This window comes from Bos mutus, chromosome 21 (genome assembly GCF_027580195.1).
Source record: "Bos mutus isolate GX-2022 chromosome 21, NWIPB_WYAK_1.1, whole genome shotgun sequence".
Classification (NCBI taxonomy): domain Eukaryota; kingdom Metazoa; phylum Chordata; class Mammalia; order Artiodactyla; family Bovidae; genus Bos; species Bos mutus.
Genome location: NC_091637.1, coordinates 45,968,495 through 45,991,203, shown reverse-complemented (window position 1 = coordinate 45,991,203; position 22,709 = coordinate 45,968,495). Strand labels below are relative to the sequence as shown.

The window sequence follows — 22,709 nt, the reverse complement described above, 5'->3', positions numbered from 1 at the left end:
TTTAAATGAGGCCATGAAACCAAAGTGACAGAAGTGGATTGCCCCGTGGGCTGTGCACAGCCCAGACAGGAAGAAATCAAAACCACCTAACATCCATATCTAGTGATGGGCTCTGTTAGTTATTGCACAGAATCAACACCAAAAAAAAAAGCCCCACAATATATTAATTTTCCAATAGATGAATTGTACCAACATTTTAAAAACGTATTTTCAAGCCTATATTGCCAAGCAGGAAGAACTTTCTAAACAGAAGAGATTAAAACTGTAGATTTTTTCCCAAGAAAATCAGTTGTTTTAAAATACGAAACATAATCACAAATCACATGCTCTCTCTCACACACACACAAACATATACCCCCCTCAGTTCTATTATTAACATTAAAGTGAAAAGACTGGTTTCAAAAGATCCATCAGTTAAACCATGTCCTGTAGCTCCAGAAATGAATAAAGGGAATTTTTAAAAATTAAATAGCATCTGTATTTCTAAAACCATCACCAGTTTACCTACACGAGACACATGCTTCTGTACAACAATGTAAACTTCACAGCAAGCCATTTTTACATTCATTAGAGCAGAATTTTCCATTTTCTTTAAATTACAATGTAATTTTGGGCTGCGATTGCTGAACACACAGGTAAGCCAACAATAACAGTACAATTTAGTTTCACAGTGGTTTTCTTTAACATAAAGTTCATTTTAAGTGTCTTTGCGAAGCATTTCACATTGAACTTAAGTTTCTAAGTGACTTCCTTTAGAGCCTCGTTCAGATATTTCCACCCTCCTGTCTTGATATGCTTGGCATGTGTGTTGTTTGGGATACAAAATGGGAGACTGGCTTGTTTTATCTGTATTTTTGAGTCCTCTGTTGTAGAAAGAAAATGTCCTTCATGAGATGTCGAAGCCTTCACTGCACACACAAAATCTGGGGCGAGTCCAGGCCCAGGAGCCTGAGCAGCCCACCACCAGAGACAAAGATGTTGCCGGAAAGTCACCTTTGCAAAAAGAAAAGGAAAAAAAAAGAGAAGCGGGGGGAGTAGGGAGGGGGTTATCCCATGGAATGAAAACACAAATGCACCATCCAGAGTCCGTATTTACAAACTAATAGAAAATATAAACATTATTGTATTTGGAACCAAGTCAAAACACCAGAGGAGCTAAACTCAGATATTGCTTAAGTTATACATGTATTTTCCAACAAAATAGGTCATCTGTTAAAAATAAAGGATCACTCAAGTCAATTATTGATTGGTTTCCTAATGATGAATTAAGGCTTATTTTATTACCTTATTTGATTAGAGGGTGTAGCATAACTTTTTCTATATGTATTTTCTTTTATTGATTTTGCAGAATCTCAACAATTGCACGTCTCAGAAGTTCAGGTTGATTTAGAATAAATATACACATGTGGTTTTACCAAAGACTAGTTTGAAAAGTTCCTTAAGCCCTTTGAGGGGTGCAGGTTTCTACGTTAAAAACAGTGCGTGGGCAACACGAACGTCTCATTCAATCCTAAACATCGCTTCTGTTTTTTAAATCCTAAAGTCATGTCAGGTTTTCTGTGAGAGAGAAGTTATGGCGAGAAATATTTAAGTGTCATCAGCACAAAGGAGGTGAGTCCATAACGCCAGCTTTCCGGCAAAAGGATTGGAGAGTAGAGGGGTGGGATCCGAGACCAGGGAAGAGGGGGAGGGTGTGTTGAGAGGGAGACTCCTCGGGCGAAGCTGCTGCAGACGGCGAAGCTGCTGCAGACAGAATCTCCCATCAGAGCGCGGAAGCTGTGACAGAGTGGCTACCTTCTCGGGCTGCCTGCATTCCCTTGAACGCCAGCGATGCGGGAATGTCACAGTTGTGGGGGGAAAGTGGGGTGCCACTGGCATGTTGCCACCCATGTCCAGCAACATAACCAGAAGGAGCAGCGCTGTAGGTCATGTAGGGCGACACTTGGGCCGGGGTAGGATAAGGAGCCATGCTGGATGCTGACACAAAACTGCTTACAGCTGGGAGACCGTTTGGTGCCTAAAAGGAGTCGGAAAAGAGAAGAGGTGAAAATAATCACATTAGAGTGGCTGACATTTCACCAGTTCTTAGAAAAACACAGAATGTTAGTTCTGAGTAGTAACTGACAATATTCTGACTCTACCTTCTAATTTCTTTTTTTTTAGATTTGACTCTGTTTATATTCTAAATGCATTCAGTCTTGCTACTTAAATGTATTTTTTCAACAAAGATTTTGAGGAGGCTAAAACCAGAAAATCCACAGTATTTGCTTTTGCTACTTGGAATTATAGGAAGGAAACACAAGGTGAGGAAAGAATTAATTGTGATTAAGTTCTCTTAGAATCCGTTCAGCTCTGTCTGTCTCTGTTGCTTTCCCCCACACTCCAGCTTTGTTTGGCTCTTTTGTTGAGATCTTTGTGAAGGGCCTGGTTGGTGTACTTTCATTTCCAGTAAAGAAGGGCAGAGTGTGGGCTGTCATTTTAAAAACTCAAAATGAGCATGACCTTTGTTGAATAAAACACGGCCATATTTTAAAACATCATGTTGAAAATGCCTGTTGGACAAAGGACATGCAAAGATCAGGCAGTTTGTCTATAAGGGTTTTTTAATGAAGATGAGGGGGGTATTTTTTCCAGAGTTATTTTATTAAAAAGGAAACTATCAGAATATGAAAGGATTATATATGCATGGTTTTGAAATTGGAAAATTTGCTTGCAAAAGTTTTACAGCTCTGTGATCTGAAGTTTTAGAAGCCACATGGATAAATCTCTTGAAATGAATTTAAATGTAAAATCTTAGTTTGCAAACAAAACACAGCAACTCTGGCAGGCAAGTCTGCCTAGAAACCCTGGCATGCAATAAATTATTGTTGGTATCGTTACTATTAACAACACCAAAAACACCCTGATTTCTAATCCTGATTTCTGGCATGAATACTCAGCACCCTTCTTCGAATAACTTAATTTTCCCCCTTCAATTTCTACATTGTTTAGAAATAAGGAAAATGCTATTTCCGGGTGGTGATCTGAATAAATAAACATATCACCATATTTCCTAATGAAAATATAATGTAAATAATAGAAATATAATTCATAAAACAAATTAATCCTTAGAGCTAAGAAAAGCAGACATATGTTTGATTCTATTTCCAATTCAATAGCAACATAGAAATTGTTTTCTACTGTAATTCATTTGGTTATTATTTTCACTTCCATGTCTATGAGATTGCAACAGTGGGGGTCTCAAAAATTATTTTCTCAATGTAGAATAATGCATGGAGTAAAATATATACATGGATGTGATTTAACACTGCTTGTGAATTTCTGTCAAAATGAGAATAAAAGTAGAGGAGTTAACTTTATGTGAGTGAGTGAGTGAAGTCGCTCAGTCGTGTCCGACTCTTTGCGACCCTGTGGACCGTAGCCTACCAGGCTTCTCCGTCCATGGGATTCTCCAGGCAAGAATACTAGAGTGGGGTGCCATTGCCTTCTCCAGGGGATCTTCCTGACCCAGGGATCGAACCCCAGTCTCCCGCATTGGAGGCAGACGCTTTAACCTCTGAGCCACCAGGGAAGCCCTCTGAGCCACCATAAAGCCTAACTTTATGTATTTGGTTCTGTAAGAACACATACCTCGTGTTCTGTTTTCTTGTCAGAGTGCTTGTTCTTTGAAAAATGGGGAAGAAGAAAGGAAACTGAGGTTTCCTGAATCTGTCCTATGTCTCAGGCACTAAGAAATACCCAACATATTTTATCAAATAATTAGAACTGATAAACTGTATCTCATTTTAACCTGAGTTTATAATAATTACAAGATAATTTACAATGAGTAATACTCTATGTTTAATTGCAACTAAAATGTGTTATAAAGGATGATGTTCTGATTTTTAAGAAAGAAACCACTGCACATCATTGTTGAATATAAATGAAATCTTATCCTCTTTATACAAGAGAATATAGATTAAGGAGTTTAGCCATTTGCCTTAGGTCAATCAATCAGCAAGTCCATGGCCATGTGTTAAAAGAAGTTATCACCCCTTCTGATACAGGATTCTCTGTTTCTCCAGGACAATTAAAAGATATGATTTCATTTCAAACTAGAGCATCTTTTCTGGTAAAAGATTCTTTCCTCTTCTAGAACCTGACACTCAGTCTTAGGCCCTAATTCTGTTTCTTAACTTCTAAAAAAAACCCTCTTTTTCCTGCTTTCTGAGAATGGCTCATTAGAAAATAGCTCAAAGGAGAAACACTTTAAGGCTCTCTCAGCAAATGAGTATGAAGATCAAGAACTGGCAACCTGCAGAAGAAATTTAGCATTGCACAGAGATTATATTTCTGATATTATCTAGAATCTTCCCAATAACCTAAAAGAAATTAGTTTGGAAAGGAATTGCTCCAGCTCAATTATGGAAAGGTGTCTGCATCTTTATCTGGTCTCTTCTATTCTAGCATTAATTAATATTTTATACACCAAGAATCATAAAATAAGAATGTTAAGACTAAAGTGTTATAGTTAAAATTACTTTAAAACTAATGAAAACTTTTGCTCAACATTTGACCAATACATGGGTTAGATATGTAGTATTATACAGAAACAACATATTATTTAGCAACACAGCAGAAAAAAATGTATTGGTGAATTCTATTTTTCATCACAGCTAAATTTTTCCTACTCATTCTTTTTTCTTTATATATTTTTTCATTCATATTTTTCATATATATCATTCAACTTTACAGATCTCTGTGAAACTTGCTTTATCATATTCCCCTTTTCCCTTTCCTTTCCTTACATCCTTGCTGCTAGAACCATTGCTTACTGATGTTACCCCTTTATTGGGGGCGCTTCAGCTCCTCAAATGTAATGTCTACAATCCCTGACGTGGGTCCACTTCTTTTTACCCAGAGATGTTCTCCTAAGAAGCCAGGCTGGAGTGGAATCTCATTTTAGATAATGCTCCTAGGATTTGTGGGAAGTCAAAACATTGGATTTAAGCTCAGGTTACCATCAGGTGCCTTATTTATTCCATAACTACATTTGTTCATCAACTGTAAAAAAAAAAAAAAAACACTAATAATTCTTTCCAGATTTGTCCATATTAAGGCACCAAATTTATTTTTTATGTTAAATATTTCAAAGTTCTCTAAAATCTGCAATATTTTTAGAGTCATTTTAGTGATGCAGGCCCAGCTCTACTGCAGAAAGGAAGGTTGGGAAGGGAACCTCGGAGAGGTTTGACCTCCTCATCATTAGAAGGAGGCAAGGGAAGGCTCAAGAATTTGCTTTAAAAAAAACAAATCTTTAAACAGTATAGAAATAGCGCTTAGCTTTCACTCAGGTTAAATTATAACCTAGATCTGGGGTGAAAAAGTTTTGTCTTAATTTCCCTTTTTACTTTTAAAGTTCATATTTAAAAATTTCTTTTAAACGGCATAATTAAGATGAGAGAACAAATATGCTTTAAATAAAATGTACCTGCCACCATCACCATTCATTCTAGTGACCCAATAAACACAGCAATTTTCTCACTATTAATTTTGAAACATGACATTAGTAAAAGATATAAATCTCCACCAGGTAAAGTAATTGTTATTTATGAAGCAATAATTGAAAGAGTAAAATTTTCCACCATAAAGGAAAACAACTACAGGTAGCACTGATGTTTGTTTATTCCTTCCAGTAAAAGAGCACATGACTAAACTTCCCAAATCTGTTCAATGTTTTCAGTGAAGGGCATGTAATTAATCTGAAAAGCTGGTTAGGCTGAGTAGAGACTACCAAAGGTACACCATAAATATCATGGGAGCAAACATGCTAAATTACTCTATTTAATTGGATTGTAAATATGATTTATAAATCGACCAACATATGGAATCCCCAGGGAAGAGTAAACAAATTTTCCAAATGAAACCCCAGCAATGGGCATGTAATGGAAATCTCATTTCTGAAAATGACTTTACCTAAAGATTCCATAAATAAGACCTCAATCCATCAAACCCCTTTTCATGTGGATCATGTGGATCTTCCATGGAAGCCACGAGAAACCTTTCCTCTAAAGAACTGTACAAGGGTCTTCCCTAAGGCAAACTATCTTCAACCTAATTTTGAGAATGAGATTTACTAATACAAAGTAAAATAGACCAAATTGTATACCCTGGAAAAAGTAAGTTCCTTGTTTTGTTGAATGTTTCCAGAAAAAGACAGATTTTATCCCACTGACATTAAACAAGAGTCCAGGAAAAAAATACATTAATATGCAATGTAGTCTAGTTACGGTTATCACAAGAGTGAATCAAAGTATGACTTTTCATTGCGTTCTAAAATGTTACACAGATTTGCCAGTTTTTAAAAAGATTTTCAAATGACTATGTTGAGAAGCTGTATTGGCAGAGAGTTAGACTGTAAACAGTCTGAGGACAGGGTCTTGCCTTTAATCATCTCACATCCCCACAAAATGGGACACATTATAGGTGTTTCATAATCACTTGTATACTTAAGTTAGTGCAGCCTTTTGAAAGCAAAAGATGTGATGCTCTTGCTTTTTAAAAACAAGAAAAAACAAAACAAACAAAAAAACTGGACACCCTTTACCACAGAATAAGCATTACATTTTAAGTAAGCAAAATGAGTAAAGCTGTTGAAAAGGTAAATAAAAGTTGTAACCTAGCTCTTTCATTATTTAATTTATGGTCATTGCATGTATCCCCCTCCCCCCACCACTGCCCCCAGAGAAAGGGGAAATGTATGTTTCCAAACACTCATGACCATGAAAAAAACTGGTATGACAACTGTCTGGCAACTAGAGGTTATAGACAATTCCTCAAACTCTGGGAGTTGTCTACTCAACGTTTTCTTTCTTGAAGAAAATGCAAATAGTAGTGCCAAGTCTTCAATCCACAATCTTTCATCCACTCATCAGCCCTACCTGGTCCTTCTCTTACGATAAAACGAGTTTACCCTGGCTTTATAATAAAGTATGTTCAGCCACACACAGCTGTGCTTCACCTAGAATTTCCACCTAGGTATCATAAGCAAGAAAAAGCTTCAGATCTGAAAATAAACAAGATTCTCTTTTTGTGTGTGCGTGAAGTCATTTTTCTGGCTGCTATTCTACCCTTCTTAATTCATTATGCAATAACCTAGTAAAATAAATCTGACAAAATGAAATGACAGTTGTAAATATGATTTCAACATCCATCCAAAAGGATCTTAATTATATTTAGTTATCACATTGCATATCTAATTGTCTCTAGGTAATGGAAAGCTGCTATTTTAAATGTTTTTCTAAATTTTATGTTTCCAAAATGTTATTAAAGTTGATGTAGCCTTGAAAAAAATTTAAATAGCTTTTTTTGGTATTTCATATGACATGTTTTACCAATACATAATTACTAATTTTAAAACACAGTTAAAAACTAGCCAGATCAAAGAATATTTTTCATAGTAGATAATATGAATTTCAAAGACTATTAACATTTGTCTGAAATTGATTCTCTATAAAATTATAAATTTAGCACAAAATAACTTTATTTAATATGAAGAAAAATCCAGGGCAACTTCATTTATATTTTCACAAGAACAGTATGTCTACAAGGACAGTCTGTTAAATAATGCACTAGAAAATTATACTCAGGAAATACTATATTTTAAATATAATGTACAAATCAATGTTTCATAAGAATTTCAGATTTATGTCTCCAAATTAAACTCTTTTCACATCTCATTTAACTCTGAACTTTTTCTTATGTTCAAGTATTTATAGACTATTCTCCATTCCTGATATCTCAATTTGTAGCTAATTTTATATTAAACTTGCTGAGTTGATTTCACTACCCCAAAATAAAGATACTCAAAGCTTGTAAATCCACCATTCAGATTACTTGAATCAGAGTACCAGATATTCTTTTTTTCTTGAGAAAGTGTGCCTAATAATACAAAGAAAATTTCAACACCTATACAACTGCTTATGAACTCTTTAAAAAGAATGAGGCAGTAATTCACTAAGTACCATATAAAAGGGTAGATATATTCCAACCTCATGTTTCTCTATATGTTTTGTTTGTTGTTGGGTTTTTTTTGCCATGCAGTTGCATTCAAGAGAGTTTTATATTTTCAACTTAAAAGAACCAGCCATTAGGACCCAGAGAAACATTATTGTCATTGAGAGTTAGATGAGATTAAAGAGTTCGAGCCCAACATTAAATGTAGGTGAAAAAAGTAAAAATAAATATCCTTTTTCTTCTATCCTCAAAGATAGACAATAAGGATTTCTGAATGGCACTATAAAATATCAATTGCAGTATAACAGTAATGTGTACAAGTTTGAATATTCTAATGTTTTAAAAACAAGATAGATGTGTGCATAAGGTTCTAATTACTAGCAATCGGGCAACTTTCTTTGCAGTTTAAGCTGAAAACAGAAACTCTAGATTACAGTAATCAATAAAACCTATGATCAATTGTTGGTAATTTTACAGGTATATTCTGACAAAGGATTATGCTCTAAGTCCTATGATCCTGAACTCTCAATTTCCTCCTTTATTAACTAAAATGAAACTGAGATCATATAATAGTGCGCTATTTAATAACAACCATAAATACCATAAAAGTATTATGGGCAAAAATCTTAAGAATTTTTTTTTTTTTGTCAAAGACTTTCAATTTTTGTTCATAACACAGAGAAAAGTGTTACCCAAGTTTATACTAGGATTGTAGAAACATACATATGCTGATAACATTTTGAAAAATAACCTTAAAAAATAAAATTACCCTTCAAATATTTATAGGAGAAATGCATATACATATATGGAATACACACACACACAACACACCTTACATTTCCAAGTTTGTTGATGAGCAAATTTTAATGTATAACTTTACCCTCAAGGAAATTAATGTCTAAACTCCAAAACTGCTCACAAAATGATACATTCTAAGTATATGTGTCTACTTAGCACATCTTCAGCATTAAGCACTATTTTGATAGAGTAGCTGCTGACTTAATTATGCATGGAAATTTTTCAAGTTTTGAAATTTTACATCATTTATATTATCTTACAACATGGCAATGCAGAAGGTTAGCAGATTGCCATTAAGAACTTTCCAAATGAAAGTCTGATACAAATGTCTTTTTCTTCAAAAAATTTTAATTTTTTCTCAAGCATTTAGAACAATACTTATTGGCCACTTGTTTAAATTACTCATTTTTATAAATCTGATAATTTAGTGATTTGATAGTCACTGCATAAAATGTAATGGATTTTTAAGTTCAGAAAATACAAAGTAGATTACTTAACACTGTTCTATTTTTATTTTAGATTGATTGGTTTCATTTTGAAGTGTGTGTATTAACTAACCATTTCTAAACAAGATTAAACACTAGGTCTATAATTCAAGAGAGTAAAAATAAAAGTAACCCTAAAGATTCTTGGATTATGACACTGCTTTATTTATTAACTAGGTTCATCAACTCTATGTGGGAGACTTTTTTTTTCAGCTCTGTACTTCACAATGTTATTTCAGGCAATGATGACCTAATAAACATTACTGAGCACCTAGTAAATGCTTACTACTCTATATGCTAGGTGCTTTATAGACACTCTATTGTTTGTAACAAAATACCTTGATACTTTCTGACTATGTATTCCCTGATCAAAGTAAATTGTGACAAAATAAAAAACTGCTTGATTTTAAGTCAATCTCTAAGTGCCATTTCTATCCATAGGCAATATTTAATGAAGACTTACTATGTGCCCCATGGTTGTATTATCACATTGAAATTTCACACTGCTTGAGGTTGGGCCTATTATTTCCGTGCTTCATAAATGAAAAAACAGAGACTCTAAAAGGTTAAATAACTTGCTTAAGTGGCAGTGGTGCCACTGAACATAAAGCCTCTTCTGTACTACTTGCTTTTTTGCAGAAGGTAGTGACAAACTTTCTTGTAATTTCTTGTTCGCGTGCTTTGCAAATAGAGATTCAGGAAAGGGACCCTCCTTCCTTGCTGCTATTTTCTGTGATATTTGTCATGGGAGAGCTACTAATATATACGGGATTCTGTTTTAACAAAATAAAGGAGGGAAGAGAAAGTGGAAATGGTGTTTGTTAGAGAAAATAAAGACTAGGATTTTTTTTTCCAAGTGAATAAAAGTTACAAGTTTCACTGAGGAAAAAACTGATTTTTACAGATATGAAAACATTTAAAGTTTTAAGATTTCAAAATAATAAAACGAAAACTGAGTATTTTGAGGCTCTGGAATAGGAGTTTGGCATGAATAAATTTGCAAACCTACATTAGGTCTGTTCAAAGAAGGTCCGGCTTTGTTGTTTGGTTTTTTGAGAGCTTTGAACTCCTGACTCCACCGTGGTGATGAATTTAGACTCAAAACTCTGGGGCTTTTGTTGTTATGGTTGTTTAGCTTTTCTCAAGGAAAAGAAAAAAAACAACAACACGGGGTGCTTTAAGTTTTCTTTTGGAAAGTCGAGGGAGGGACAGAGGGAAAGAAAAATTAAACGGTCGACAGCCAGTCCGTATAATTTGAGGTTTTCTCACTAACCTCCCTGGGGAGATGACGACGTGACCTTTAATCGGGGCGCGGGAACTGTCTGAAGTTTCTCTGGCTGCCCTCTACTCGCCGTCGCGGGACCCGCCACACGCGCCTGTGCCCCGGGAGCCACGGGCCGTCCGTGCGGGAGGAGCCGCGGCGCCGCGCCCTCGGGCGTACAGGCCGCTCGCCGCGCGCGCAGCTGGGAACCCACGGCCGCTCGCCTGGCCCCTCGGAGACGCCGTCCCAGGTGACTGTAGCCCAGACTCGAGCCGCGGAGAGGACTGGGGCGCAAGCCGTTTGGCCAACAGGCCCCGAGGCGCTTCCAGGGCCGCCGCCCCGGGCCTCCAGCCGAGGGGTCGAGGCCTCACCCCGCCCTCGCGCGTCTGGGCGTTGTCCCAGCCCCGCCGCCCTGGCCTGGGGCTCGTGGCCGTCACGGGGAGGTGGCCAGGGCTTCTCCTCGGTCGAGGCTCCGAGAGGGGCCCGGGCCTCCGTCGCCCAAACCGCCGCGGCCCACCCGGCGGGGCCCCCGCCTCCTCACCTGCGCGTACTTGGCTTCCTGCTCCAAGGCCCCCTTCTCCAGCCCGTTGACCGCGTGCGGGGCGGCGGCGGGGAAGTTGCTGCGGCCCAGGCTGCTCCACTCCTCCACCTTGGGGCTGTGGTAGGGGGAGCTGTCGCTCACTCCTGAGGGGAGGAGGAGAGGCCGTCAGGCTGTAGGGCCGACCGCGCGCCCCCTCCTGAGACCCGCTCGGAACCCGCGACCCGCGAGCGCCAGGGCCGCGACCTCGGTCGGCCCCCTGCCCTCCGCCTCCCAGGGGCGCGGGGCCCACCTCTCCGGCCGGCAGCCCAGGCCCCGGCCCAGGTGACGCCTCGGAGTAGGCCTCTCCCCGCTCTCTGCCCCACGCCCGCGGGAAGACATCCCCGCCCCCCCCCCCCGCAACGGCCTTTGATTACCTCCTCCCGTCGTCGCTCCCCTGGGAAACGAGTGGAAGGAATCCGAAAATTTTCCCCCGAATTTTCTCAAATCGGGGAAAGAACGCGTGAAACTGGACGCGCTGTTCTCCTCAGTCCTAACCCAGGGTCGACTGGGGGTTGACAAAAATCTGAGACTGGTGCGGGAGAAAGGGTCATGCTGGCCTAACTATGCCTGTTCTGGCGCTCAGAAACGTCCAGGAAGTGCTCACTGTGCTGTGGGGATCTAGTACTTAAGTCAACAGATGGAACAAAAGACCTGTAAAGTCTTTTGCAAACAAATGACTAAAGGATGCCCACAATATACATGCAAAGCAGAAGTGCATAGGTGTGTGACTACCCTCCGCGCTCTATCTCTACACGTTAAATACTGAGGTTATGTGCATATGACTCAAAAACAAATAGTACAATTACCACTGTAAGTGCCACCAGTGTCAGAGGTAAGGTCATAGGTTTACTTTTTCAATGAAACAAAAGATTAGGAAAATTAAAGTAGAATTAAGTGTTTTGGAAAAGAGCTAAAGCTGTCAACTATCCTTTATTCTCTTTATAGAGACGCAAAGAAAATTATATGATGTAAACCGATTACCACAATACCAAGAGGTGTGCATGTTGAATCATCGGCATCTTTAAGTGAGCAAGTACAATTTTAAAGAGAAGATATTTGAAAACTAGGAGCAGTTTGTCTTTGGGACCCATGGGTGGAGGACTGAAGTTTGACAAAGCTACTACTACTATCTTAAAACACTTCCATCTGATACTGAGCTTCAAAGCAGGTCAATCATTTTGAGGAAAGATCATTGGTAGAAATAATCATTTTATATTCATAGATTTGTCAGAAAACAGGTTGTTTAAAGCTGGCACCCAGAATCAACCATATGTAGAACGAAGAGTTGCTTCTCTCCATAATCTAATACTTTTCCGACTGACATTTGGTCTGATTGTAGGCTCCCTAGGGAAGAAAGGTTTTCTTTTCAACTCTGTCAGTCTTTTTTCACTGTGCCTCCCCCTCGCCAAAGAATTAAGATTGTGCTCCAATTTGCACCAGGAAATAGGATTTTGGCCCAGAACTGCCAGTCTTTCCCTGCCTTCCCAGACAAAAGGCAATCGGTGGGCACAAGCCTGAAGTTATCTTAAGAAATTGAGATCCCCCTGCGCGCCCCCATTTCTGCTGATCTCACACTTTCCCATGAACAGGGGCTTCCTTTAAATGTCAGTGAGGTCAGTTTATCCTATAAATCAAGGGCAAACTCTCTCCAACTAAAACTCCAGCCAGCTCCAAATAAGACAAAACTGGGCCCTTAGAAGGATCCTGTAAAGTCACAGTCAGAAAACAAGAAGATGAGAAATCAGGGCTATGGTTAATTATTTAAAAAGATAATTGTGCCAATGTGGTGGCAACTGAGAAAGGCAGGAAATAATTAAATGAACTATTTCCCCTTTTCCTATTTAATTTTTCCCCCCGCTCTTTTTAAAGTCTTGGCTGAGAAATTAAGAAGGTAGGCTCTTTATCTCTGTATTATTTAAATTCTGCGTCTAGGGCATTTTTGACTTTGTTTTCTCCCTACTGAGAAAGAAGTTAACGCTGTTTTATGTTTTGTTTTATTCTGTTTTAACAACGCAGTAAAAGAAAACAAACTCGGGTCTCCTGCGGAAGCCCGACTGAGCATAAGGGCGCGGGGAATCATCCTAAGCAGCAGAATAAGACATTCACAACACGCAAGGTCAAGGGTGAGAAAGGAAAGGAACGGTGGGGTGGCACCACTGAAAACGTGCAGGGACGGGATGTCCACTAGAATTCCCTGGGACTGTCGGACCCTAAAGGGAAGCGGCAGGCGCGGGGAAAACGGCAAAGAACAGAAGAGAGGACAGCGTGGAATCGCCGTGCATTTTCCCTTCATTTTAGCGGTGATTGGTGCCACTTCCTAGGATATATATGTGCTAAAATCTGTTAAGGTAGAAAGTGTCCGGTGGCGGGGAGGAGGAGAGCGGGAGAAAGAGAGAAATAAAGCAGAAAATTCGTCCCAGAATGAGCAATGCTCTAACATGCAAGTTACTAGTAGTAACTTCGGGACCTCCGTTTCCGAGGAAAATGAAGTGAAGCATAAGAATGAAACCAATTAGGTGACATTTGAACTTCCTGCCTGAGCAAATTTGGTCTGATTGCCAGAATGCAAGAAGAATACTGCAATTTCTACAGAGTCCCCGACTCCCCAAACAAGCCGCCCGAAGCCGTGTCTGCAGCCGGCAGCTCCACGCCCGCTCGGGCCTCTCGGGCTGCTCCCCAAGTCCGGCCCCGGCCGCGCTCTCCAAGTGAGCAGGCTGGTCCGAGGCTGCCGCTGCGCGAGAGGCGGGGGAGGGTGGAAAATGCGAACCATGTGTTGGGGATGGGGGATGTTATGGGTCTGGTAGTTTGAGATGAGGCAGTAGACTGTGTGTGGCAAGGAAACGAAGGGCATGAGTTTCACGTTAATGAGATCAGGACACCCCCTGGGAGGACTCTTGACGTTTCCAAAGGAAAAAGTCTCAGGTGGTGGGACAGACGCGGGCCCCTGGAGACGCAGATGCGGTAACCCCAGAGAGGTTGAGGAGGGAAGCTCTGCACAATCCCATATCCGGCCCCGTGCCCTTACCTTGGTCGGTGATGGAGCGAATGCCCAGGATGTCCGTGACGGAGTGCGAAGAGGGCCAGGTGCGCGGCATGGCCACTGAGCCGGGGATGGCGGGCACCCCCGGCGGCGTGGGCACCTTAGCGGCGGCCGCCGTGATGGGGCTGGGGTACGAGTAGATGTGGTTATAGGGTAGCGCCGGCTGAGGCGCCGGTTGGTGCTGCTTGTAGGAGTCGTAATGGCCCTGTTGGGCCAAGTTGCCGATCTTGTTGCGCAGTATGCGGCTGATGGAGCTCACCGAGGGCACGTTGTACTTGTCACACACGCCGTCCGCCAGTAGGCGGTCCCGTATCTCCCAGGCGAAGATGCCGGGGTCTCTCTGCTTGTAGGTCCGGATGTGCTTCACCACGGTGGGGGTGGTGACCCGAGGCTTGCTGCCCCCAATGGCTCCTGGCAAGATCGAGCCTGTCTCATTGTAGCGCGCCAGGATCTTGCTGACGCAGCCGTGCGAGACCCGTAGCTGGCGGCTGATGTCACACGGTCGGATGCCCAGTTGGGCCAGCTCCACTATGCGAAGCCGGATGGCGTTGGGCAGCGGCCTCCCGTTCACGAATACTCCTCCCAACTGGTTTACCTCCCCAAAGGCTGGCTCTGCAAAACGAACACACGGCGCGCGGGGACGCGCACCCACAGTTTGGGACAACCGCTTGCCACTCGGCCTCCGCGCGCGTCAGGGGGCAAGGCGGAGGCACCCGCCTGGGACTAAGGACCCGGGCTTTCACCAAACCATACGGTCCCCGAGCCTTGAGGAACGGCCTCAAATCACCGGGGTTGAGTCAGACCCTCCTCCCTCATTACCGCAGTGCCTGCGGCCGATACAAGCAAATAAAGTGGTGAGACGCAGGGCCTCTCCGAGTGTTCAGAAGCCTCCGAAGCAGGCGAGGAAGTCGGTCTTGACGCCTACAAAGCGGCTCCTTCTCACCCACTCGGCGCTAATGTCCTTGGGCCGCTCCCCCTTGATCCCCAGCGCCCCGCCTAGGGACCTGCGCAATTAGACAAAGTCTAGTCTTTTTTTTTCTTGGTTGGCTTTTGTACCCTGTGTACGCGAAACAAAATTTGGTCCGCCACCGGGGCGCGGGGCTTGCTGATGCCACCGCTCCCTAGTCTTGAAATCAAAAAATGGCATCAACAGCAGCAACCCAGTAGCCAGCGTTCAGACTGAACTGCTGCGAGCCGCTGACCCTTAGCGTGTTCCTACAACTTGTAGGAACATGAGCAAAGTCAATAAGGAGAGTGTGAGCGCTCAGTGGTGCGCGCCCTCCCTCCCTCCCTCGCCCGCTCGCTCCCTCCCTCCTTTCCCGGCTCTGACAGCGTACCCTGCCGCCACTCACCCATTGCTCCGAGCAGTACACCAACCGGGCCCCAGTTCCGCGCTCCCAGAAAGAAACTCTTCGTGTGGCCTTAGTGGCCCGTCGTGCTGCTGCCCCGGGCCGCCGGTGCCTCCGCTTCTCCCCCGGAGGAGGCGGCGAGAGTGCAAAAGGAAGGAGTAAAAGGAAGTCTGTGCCCCGCTGAAAGAGGCTTGAGTTCTGCATTTCAATCTAAGCAGCAACGTGGGCTGGGCTGAGCGGGGCCGGGCGGCTCCGTCTATCACTCACTAGGGGCACGCCCCCAAAGAGGAGGGCCCGGAGGCAACCTGCGTGATGATTGGTTTGGCCCGTTGAGCGACAGCACAGTCCGGGAAAGTTCTTCCGCTGTCTCTCTCAATCTCGCTCTGCACCTGGGTGACTAAATACAATGAAAAGAGGTGTTTGACACCTTCCCAGGGGCAGCGCAAACAGCAAAATCAGGCTCTTAAAAATGCTGAATAAGCAAACGAAAGCTTTTGGTCTGAATACGAGAGACTTGAAGGGAGAAGGGGCCGAGAAGGCTTCTCTGGGGGGAAGGCAGACATCTCAGAATTTAAGTTAAAACTCTAGGTGGGAGGTGAGCGCCACCGTCTTTGATGGTGGCCATGGTGAGGGTTCTTAGAATAGCCTGTCAGGCAAGCTTCAAGAGGTTGTCAAGAGAGGATGTCTGTTACCAGCGGATCTTACAGCACTACATCCTACGCCGAGAGACCAGAGCGCAGGTGTGAGAAGGTAGGCCCATTGGAGAGATGAGAATAGGGGAGACCTAGCCAAAGGGTCGCAAAGAGTCGGACACGAAACTGAGCGACTAAACACGAGCAGGAGCCAGAGATGGAGGCCACTGTTACCTCCAAGTGGACACCAATCTCCTCGCCTCGTGACTAACTCCCCACAACAGTCTCTAGAGATTTCATCCAGGAACGCGGGGTCAAACATTAGCCTAGGCTCCAATCAGGAACGTAATTACACGCGACTACAGCGAGCGCATAGCCAACTTCAACCATTGACAGGCACGGGGCACTCACTCTCTGCGGAACCCAGTGCGCTGGAGAGCTCAGCCATGTTGCTGGTTCGCTGGCCCTTGGTGCCAACGACGTTCGCCGGTTTTCCCCCACCAGTGAATCACTGCAAAGGGCTTGTGTTTAAATATGAAACAGACTCGTTCCTAAGACCGTGAACACCGAACCTGCACATGTATGTGATTCCCACATCTTCTCACTAGCTGCCAGAGGCCCTGCAGTTAAGCCTACCTTTCTAATTCACGCTAAGTCTAATGTAAAGTGTACAGTAGTCTTTTTAGCGGTCAAAGTTATTCACATTTTGAGTATGGGTTATGGAGAATGCGAATTAAAATTAAAAGCAAGGCGGGAAACATTTTTAATGAACCTGGGAGTTTGCCCTGCTTCAGGGTCGAGGCTATTGACACTGCCTCTTGACAATCATAACGTTACCTCCTTCTGGTGCGCAAAAGTTTCAGTCCTGAGGGATGGGCTCTGGTTTACACATAAGGAAGCTGACTGGGCCCCAGTCTAGGCCAGTAAGTGACAAGAGCCCAGGAAAACTCATGATCAGCTGTGCTTTTTGAAATGAGCAGTCGTCTCCAGATCCTCACACTTCCATAGCAGGGGTGCATTCTAAGTTGAAATGTACAGGTATGAAGGATTTGAAAGATAAAGGAACAGTAAAGTCAAACATCCTTAATTCTTTACAACCAGCTTCTTGTGGAAAGTCCCACAACTAGACATACTTGAACTTGTCTGCCTTTGCGGTTGTTGTTTTTGTTTCAATTGTTTAAAATCTCCAAGTTTGACTTGACAGCGATTTCACCAGGGTCTGATCCCCCAATACCTGTTACATGGCATCTACATGTAATACAGGAATTCTACAACTCGGAGGGCCTTTGTGGATCCCAAATTTGAAAAGCAGCTAATTGCTGTTGGGGCAATTTGAGTCTGCGACATCTGAGGGGAGCATACGATTTTGCCTTAGGCTTGTGCGAAGGAATGAACGTGCTGGGCATCTTGATCCAGAGATCCTCTGACCCCTCTTCCCTCTCACTAACACACACTAAGTAGCGTCCCCTGCGCAGACTCTATGCCCAGTCCAGCGAGGGCTTCTCGGACTTTTCTGGGCTGTAATGTTGATAAAAGGCCGATCGCCTTCTAACTGGCCAAGATCCCGTGCCTCGGGGTGCTTCTTCACAGCTCTGTGAGGGCTTTAGCAGTTCTGCAGCACCAGCCTGGAGTGATCCAGAACTCGTATTGTTTTTTTGCTCTGGCTAGGAGGACCTCACACACAACACCCTCTCGTTCGCCCCCAAATCCCTCAGTTTCCTCATATTTCCCCGGACTCTTCAACCGATTTGGGCTTCCCTGGTGGCTCAGATGATGAAGAATCTGCTCACAATGCGACAGGCCTGGGTTCGATCCCTGGGTCAGGAAGATCCCCTGGAGAATAAAATGGCAACCCACGACAGTATTCTTGCCTGGAGAATTCTCCGGACAGAGGAGCTTGGCGGGCTACAGTCCATGAAGTCGCAAAGAGTCGGACACGACTGAGCGACTGACACACACGCCAACAGGTTTGCTGCTGCCTCTCCACTTCCACCTGTGGTCGCACGCGGTCTCGGCCCCCTGCTCCGCGTCTCTTTCGGCCCAACAGGCCCTCTAACGCTGGCGAGTGCGGGTCTTCGGCACTCTCAGCTCAGCGCATTCCCGAGAGCGAGAGAAGGATCTTGTTCGGGAGCACTAATTCTCAGCGGCAACCTGAGGCCGGGGCTCCGGGGGCTAGAGGAGTCGAAGCTTCAGGGGACAGACAGAGGCGCCCAACCCTAGATGAAGGGGCTGATGCAGACTCTCCCCCGCCACCTCCCTGCCCGGACGCACACTGAGCACTGTGGCCAGGTAGCCTGAGACCCGGCGAGAGACAGTGACCTAAAGCGGAAAAGGGGGGTTGGTGGTGTGGGGCGGGGAGAAAGAGAGAAACAGTAAGGGCCAATAAGCCTCGACTGATGGTGAGTGTAGGGATGCAGAGAAAAAGGAAGGGTCAGTTGAGGTCAGCGCCCCCTGGTTACTGCCCCCTCCGAACCCAGGAGATCACACAGAGATCGGAAGAATTTTAGCTAAAGAAATTTAAGACCAAAACACAAGTAAGTCCTGCAGCTGACATAGGCCGGGAAGAAGCCAAAAGCCCTTCCAAGGGCTCTGTCTAGTTCTCGGAGGAGCGACCCGTCCTCCGGGTAAATATTTACTCAGTGGGAGACTGGAAGCTGGCTGGACACGAGCTTGTGAAGGAGGGGGCTTCAAGGGGTGGAGAGACTCCGTACGCTCTACACTGGCGGGGACAGACCTGTGCACGGGCCCGAGGGGAGTCGGGGCCCGGGGACTTCAGAGACGGCCGGGTCCCGGCGCGCGGCTGGGGAACTTAGCGCGCCCCTTTTTCTGGACTCCTTCCCTGCCCTTGCGGGCCTCGGCCAGATGCCGTAAAATCTTCATAAATCTGTCAGCGGTCCCAGTGCTTCGGGCGATCACCTGGGGCGTGCCCCTCCTGGCACCAGCGGGGTCTGGGAAGAGATGCGGGGAAGGAACTGGAATCTGGCTCCTTCAGAGGCCGCCCCCGGACCCAGGCGCCACAGGCTGTGCGGGGAGTGGGGACCCCCCGGCTCTCCAACACGGACCGACGTCCCGGGCGGCTCCGCCTCGCGCCTGCTTCCCGGTCCTGCAGGTCAGCGACGACCGCAGATGGGACGGGAGCGCGAAGGTGGGTTGAGAGGGGTGTGTGTATACGCGGGAGAGGGGTCCTGCTATTCTCAGGCGCTTTTAGGGAGACTAGAGTTGCCGACGAGAATGTTAAGGAGCAGATTCCTCCAACTTGCCCCTCTGTCGGGAAAAGACAGGACCGAGAGTGAGGCCCAGGCAACGACTGCCGCCTCTCGCCCTGCCCAGGGGAGTTTCGGGGATCGAAAGCAGCCGGAGTCTGAGCTCGGGGATGGGTTTTCAAAACACAGTTACTTCTTCCAGTCGTCTGAGGGAGAATACGGTAAAGGCAAGATCTCCGATCCTGTTCCCCCACGGAAGCTCCTCTTCCTGGTAAGTGAAGGATTGCACGCCTCGTAGAGAGAAAAGGAGGCCGGACTTCTGCGGTCCTCGCCAAACTGCGCTGCCAACGCCCGGGCCGCGGGTTCCAACCCGGATCGGCCCGATGCTACGTTTCGGCCTGGTGGGGTCAGCGGCCGCCCCTCCGCCCACTGGACCTCCCAGTGTCTGCTGCCGCACGTGGCAGCCGGAAGCGCACCCGGTGCCTAAGGAGAGGGAGGGTCCACCCAGGGCCGCGGGCTGGACCCTATCTGCGCCGGGGACCGCGGGCGGGGTCGGAGGCAGCGGCTAGAGAGAAGAGCCAGGGGGTGTGGGAGAGACCGCCTGCCCGGGCGCTCAGCCTCAGCCAGGCCAGGGTAGTGGTGGTGGTGGTAGTGGTGGTGGTGAGGGGAGGGGGTGTCCAGGCACTGACCTGCCAGCCTGTACTTCGCCGGGCTGCGGACGCATCCGGACGCACCAGCCCAAGTAGAGGCCGCTGGGGCCCCCAAGAGGAACCTGGAAAATTCTCCGAAAGTCTCTAAGGTCTCCCTGCGTTCTCGCTGCCTTCCGGCTGCTGGTGCTCACGGTTCGAGACCTTTTCCCCAGTGGGCAGCAGCCCACGGGGTCCTGCGGGAGCGCGGAAATCCCGCCGCTGGCCGTGGGATCCGCCCTGGGGCTGCGAGCGCTCCTCACCCGCTTTCTCCTTCCGAGGGCAGGGGAGGGGCTTGTTGCCGCCTGAAACCCGCTTTTAATTCTCCGCCTGCCTGTTTCCGATCACCCGGGGTTGGTTTTTCTGTTTGCACACTCCTTCTGTTACAATAAAAACAATCGACATTTCTTTTCAGTTTCCCCACATTAGCGTCACTCAGTAATTGTTCTCCACCCCCCTTCCCCCCGCTTTGAAGGCAAGCGGGATTGCTGGTGCCCTCGCATTGGAAAGTTCCCGGGTATATAAGCAAACCTTCCCTAAAGACTTTAAAGTAAAAATAAATAACGGCCCGGGAAATTGCTGTGACCCCAACATCACTTTCTGAACGCAAATTACACCCATTTTTCAGTTTTCAACGGCGGAATTGTTTTCAGAAGGACGGCGCGTTGCCCCCATGTGATATGGTTATATTTGTTTATTAAATCCACAAATGAAAGATAACACATTTGGGGGGCAAGGGGCAAAACTCTTGGCTGCATAGTGGCAAGTGCGATCAAGGATCGGATCCCGGCTAGGGGCAAGAGCAGGGCGGAGTCCAGCAGAGACGCCGGGCTGAGCGTCCTGCCCAAGGGACTCTTCGACCTGCCTGGTTCGAAGCATCTGTAGAAGCCACAGAGCTCGGTGACAAGGACACTGTCCGAGCTTACAGCCTTGAGCAGCGCTGGCTAAAGAGAATTGTTGCTGCCTGTGGGAAGAACAGGCTTTGGGGGTCTTAAAGAAGGCAGTGGGGCTGCCTCCTACTGAAGACCCGATTGGCCTAAAGGTCCCTAGAAAAGATAAACGAGAACCAGGCCGTGCCTGTAAGCCTAGGTTTTGGATCTCAAGCACAAAGAAACCCTCCGGGTCCCCCACCAGGGTCCAGGTTTTGTTGAACGCAGCGTGGTTGGAGTTGCCTGCTGGCTTCAAAGGACTGCAATCAATGTACGGGCCAGCCTTGGTGCTAAGCATCTGAGTTCCTCTTGTTTTCAGGGATGCAGAGAACCCCGACTCGCTCACTTCTCGGTCCTCTCGATGCTGGGGGCGGGGTGGGGGGTGCGGTGCGGGGGAGGTTGCAGTTGGCACAGTGTCCGCACGAATCGCCTCGGATCCCGCGCAGCTCCGTGAGTCCTCACACCCAGGCAATGGACAGGGTGATGGGACTGCCTGGAGCCGCGCAGTCGAGATGCGGGATTTCCAACCTGTCGCCTTCTCCAACCTAATTCTACCACTGATCAGCCCCGCGCTGAACTCGAGAACGAAGACTCATGCGACACTGTCCTCGCATTCTCTCTCCGAAAACAGGAATCCGGGTTTAAGAGGAGAAAGTTAGGGTCGGGTTCACGAAAAAATTCCGGCTTTCTTTGAGTCCCTGGCTACCTTTCTGCAGACAGTCGCCTCATCATAGCGCCACCTACAGGTGCAAATTTGATTGCGCTCGCGCAATTTTTACCACGATTGGGCAAGGTTGAAAATCCACGAAACTGTCATAGCCCGAAAATTCTAGTTCTCCCTTCCAATTCCTCCTCCACCCTCAACTCTTCACTGAGTTCCAAACCTCCGTACCTTTCCCCATCATGGTCCAAGGCAATCCTGAGCATCACTCTTGTCATGATTCACCGAGAGCCCATCTTGCACGGTTCGGGCTGGATCCTCTTGCCTTCCCCAGGAGGTACTCGGGGTCCTGGGCTGTGAACTGTCCGTGCACTTGGGCAGGAGAGCCTGAAACTGCAAACGACTCCGCGCCTCAAAAAGGGAGTGTTGGGACCACCCTTGCCCAACCCATCTTACTATTTGTTCAGGGCTCCCAACGTCCAAGCATTCACGATAAACTTACAAAGGCAGTATTACCGTCTTTCTTTTTTTCTTTTCTTTTCCTTTTTTTCAGGGAAATCAGAGACTTGGGTTATATAAGAGCATACAAGACACTTAAATGAGATCCCACGGTGTATAAATCCCACTGTGTCTCAGTGTCGTCGCTCTCCGAATGTCCCTCTTCTGCGGGGACAGTTCACGTCGAAGCCCCAAGAGAAGCCCGTTTACTGTAGGTGTCTGCCCCCTCCACGACCTCAAGGAGACACACCCGTCCCAGCCCGCAGGCGCAGAGAGCCTGAGGGAAAGAGCACCCGCATGGATGACTCCTCTCTGTGGGCACCGACCCCGCGCCGGCCGAGGAGGTCGAGACTGACCGGGCGAGAGCGGGAGACCGGGATCAGGCTTGATGCGTACTCTGTTCCCCACCCCTGCCTCCGGCCCAGGCTAAAGCAGGGTTTGGAGGCGGAAACAGCAGCGACCGCGGGAATTCGCGGCGTCCCCGGGGACCGCCCGGGCGGAACCGCAGAGAGACGGGCACAGCGAGGTCCAGAAGAATGGGAAAAGAGCTGCCCTTCCCTGGGATTCGTTCCCCGGCTGCCAGGATGCTCCC

General features: G+C 46.1%; 1 protein-coding gene across 1 annotated transcript; it reads right to left on the bottom strand.

The window, feature by feature from the left end:
* Window positions 1-58: 58 nt before the first annotated feature.
* On the bottom strand, window positions 59-20,276 carry PAX9 (paired box 9). The gene is made up of 5 exons (XM_070358759.1): window positions 20,033-20,276; window positions 15,512-15,905; window positions 14,145-14,771; window positions 11,081-11,223; window positions 59-2,017 (listed from the first exon to the last, which is right to left on the bottom strand). Exons 2-5 carry the CDS (start codon window positions 15,513-15,515, stop codon window positions 1,763-1,765), a joined length of 1,029 nt encoding a protein of 342 aa, XP_070214860.1. The 5' UTR covers window positions 15,516-15,905; window positions 20,033-20,276; the 3' UTR covers window positions 59-1,762.
* Window positions 20,277-22,709: the final 2,433 nt, after the last annotated feature.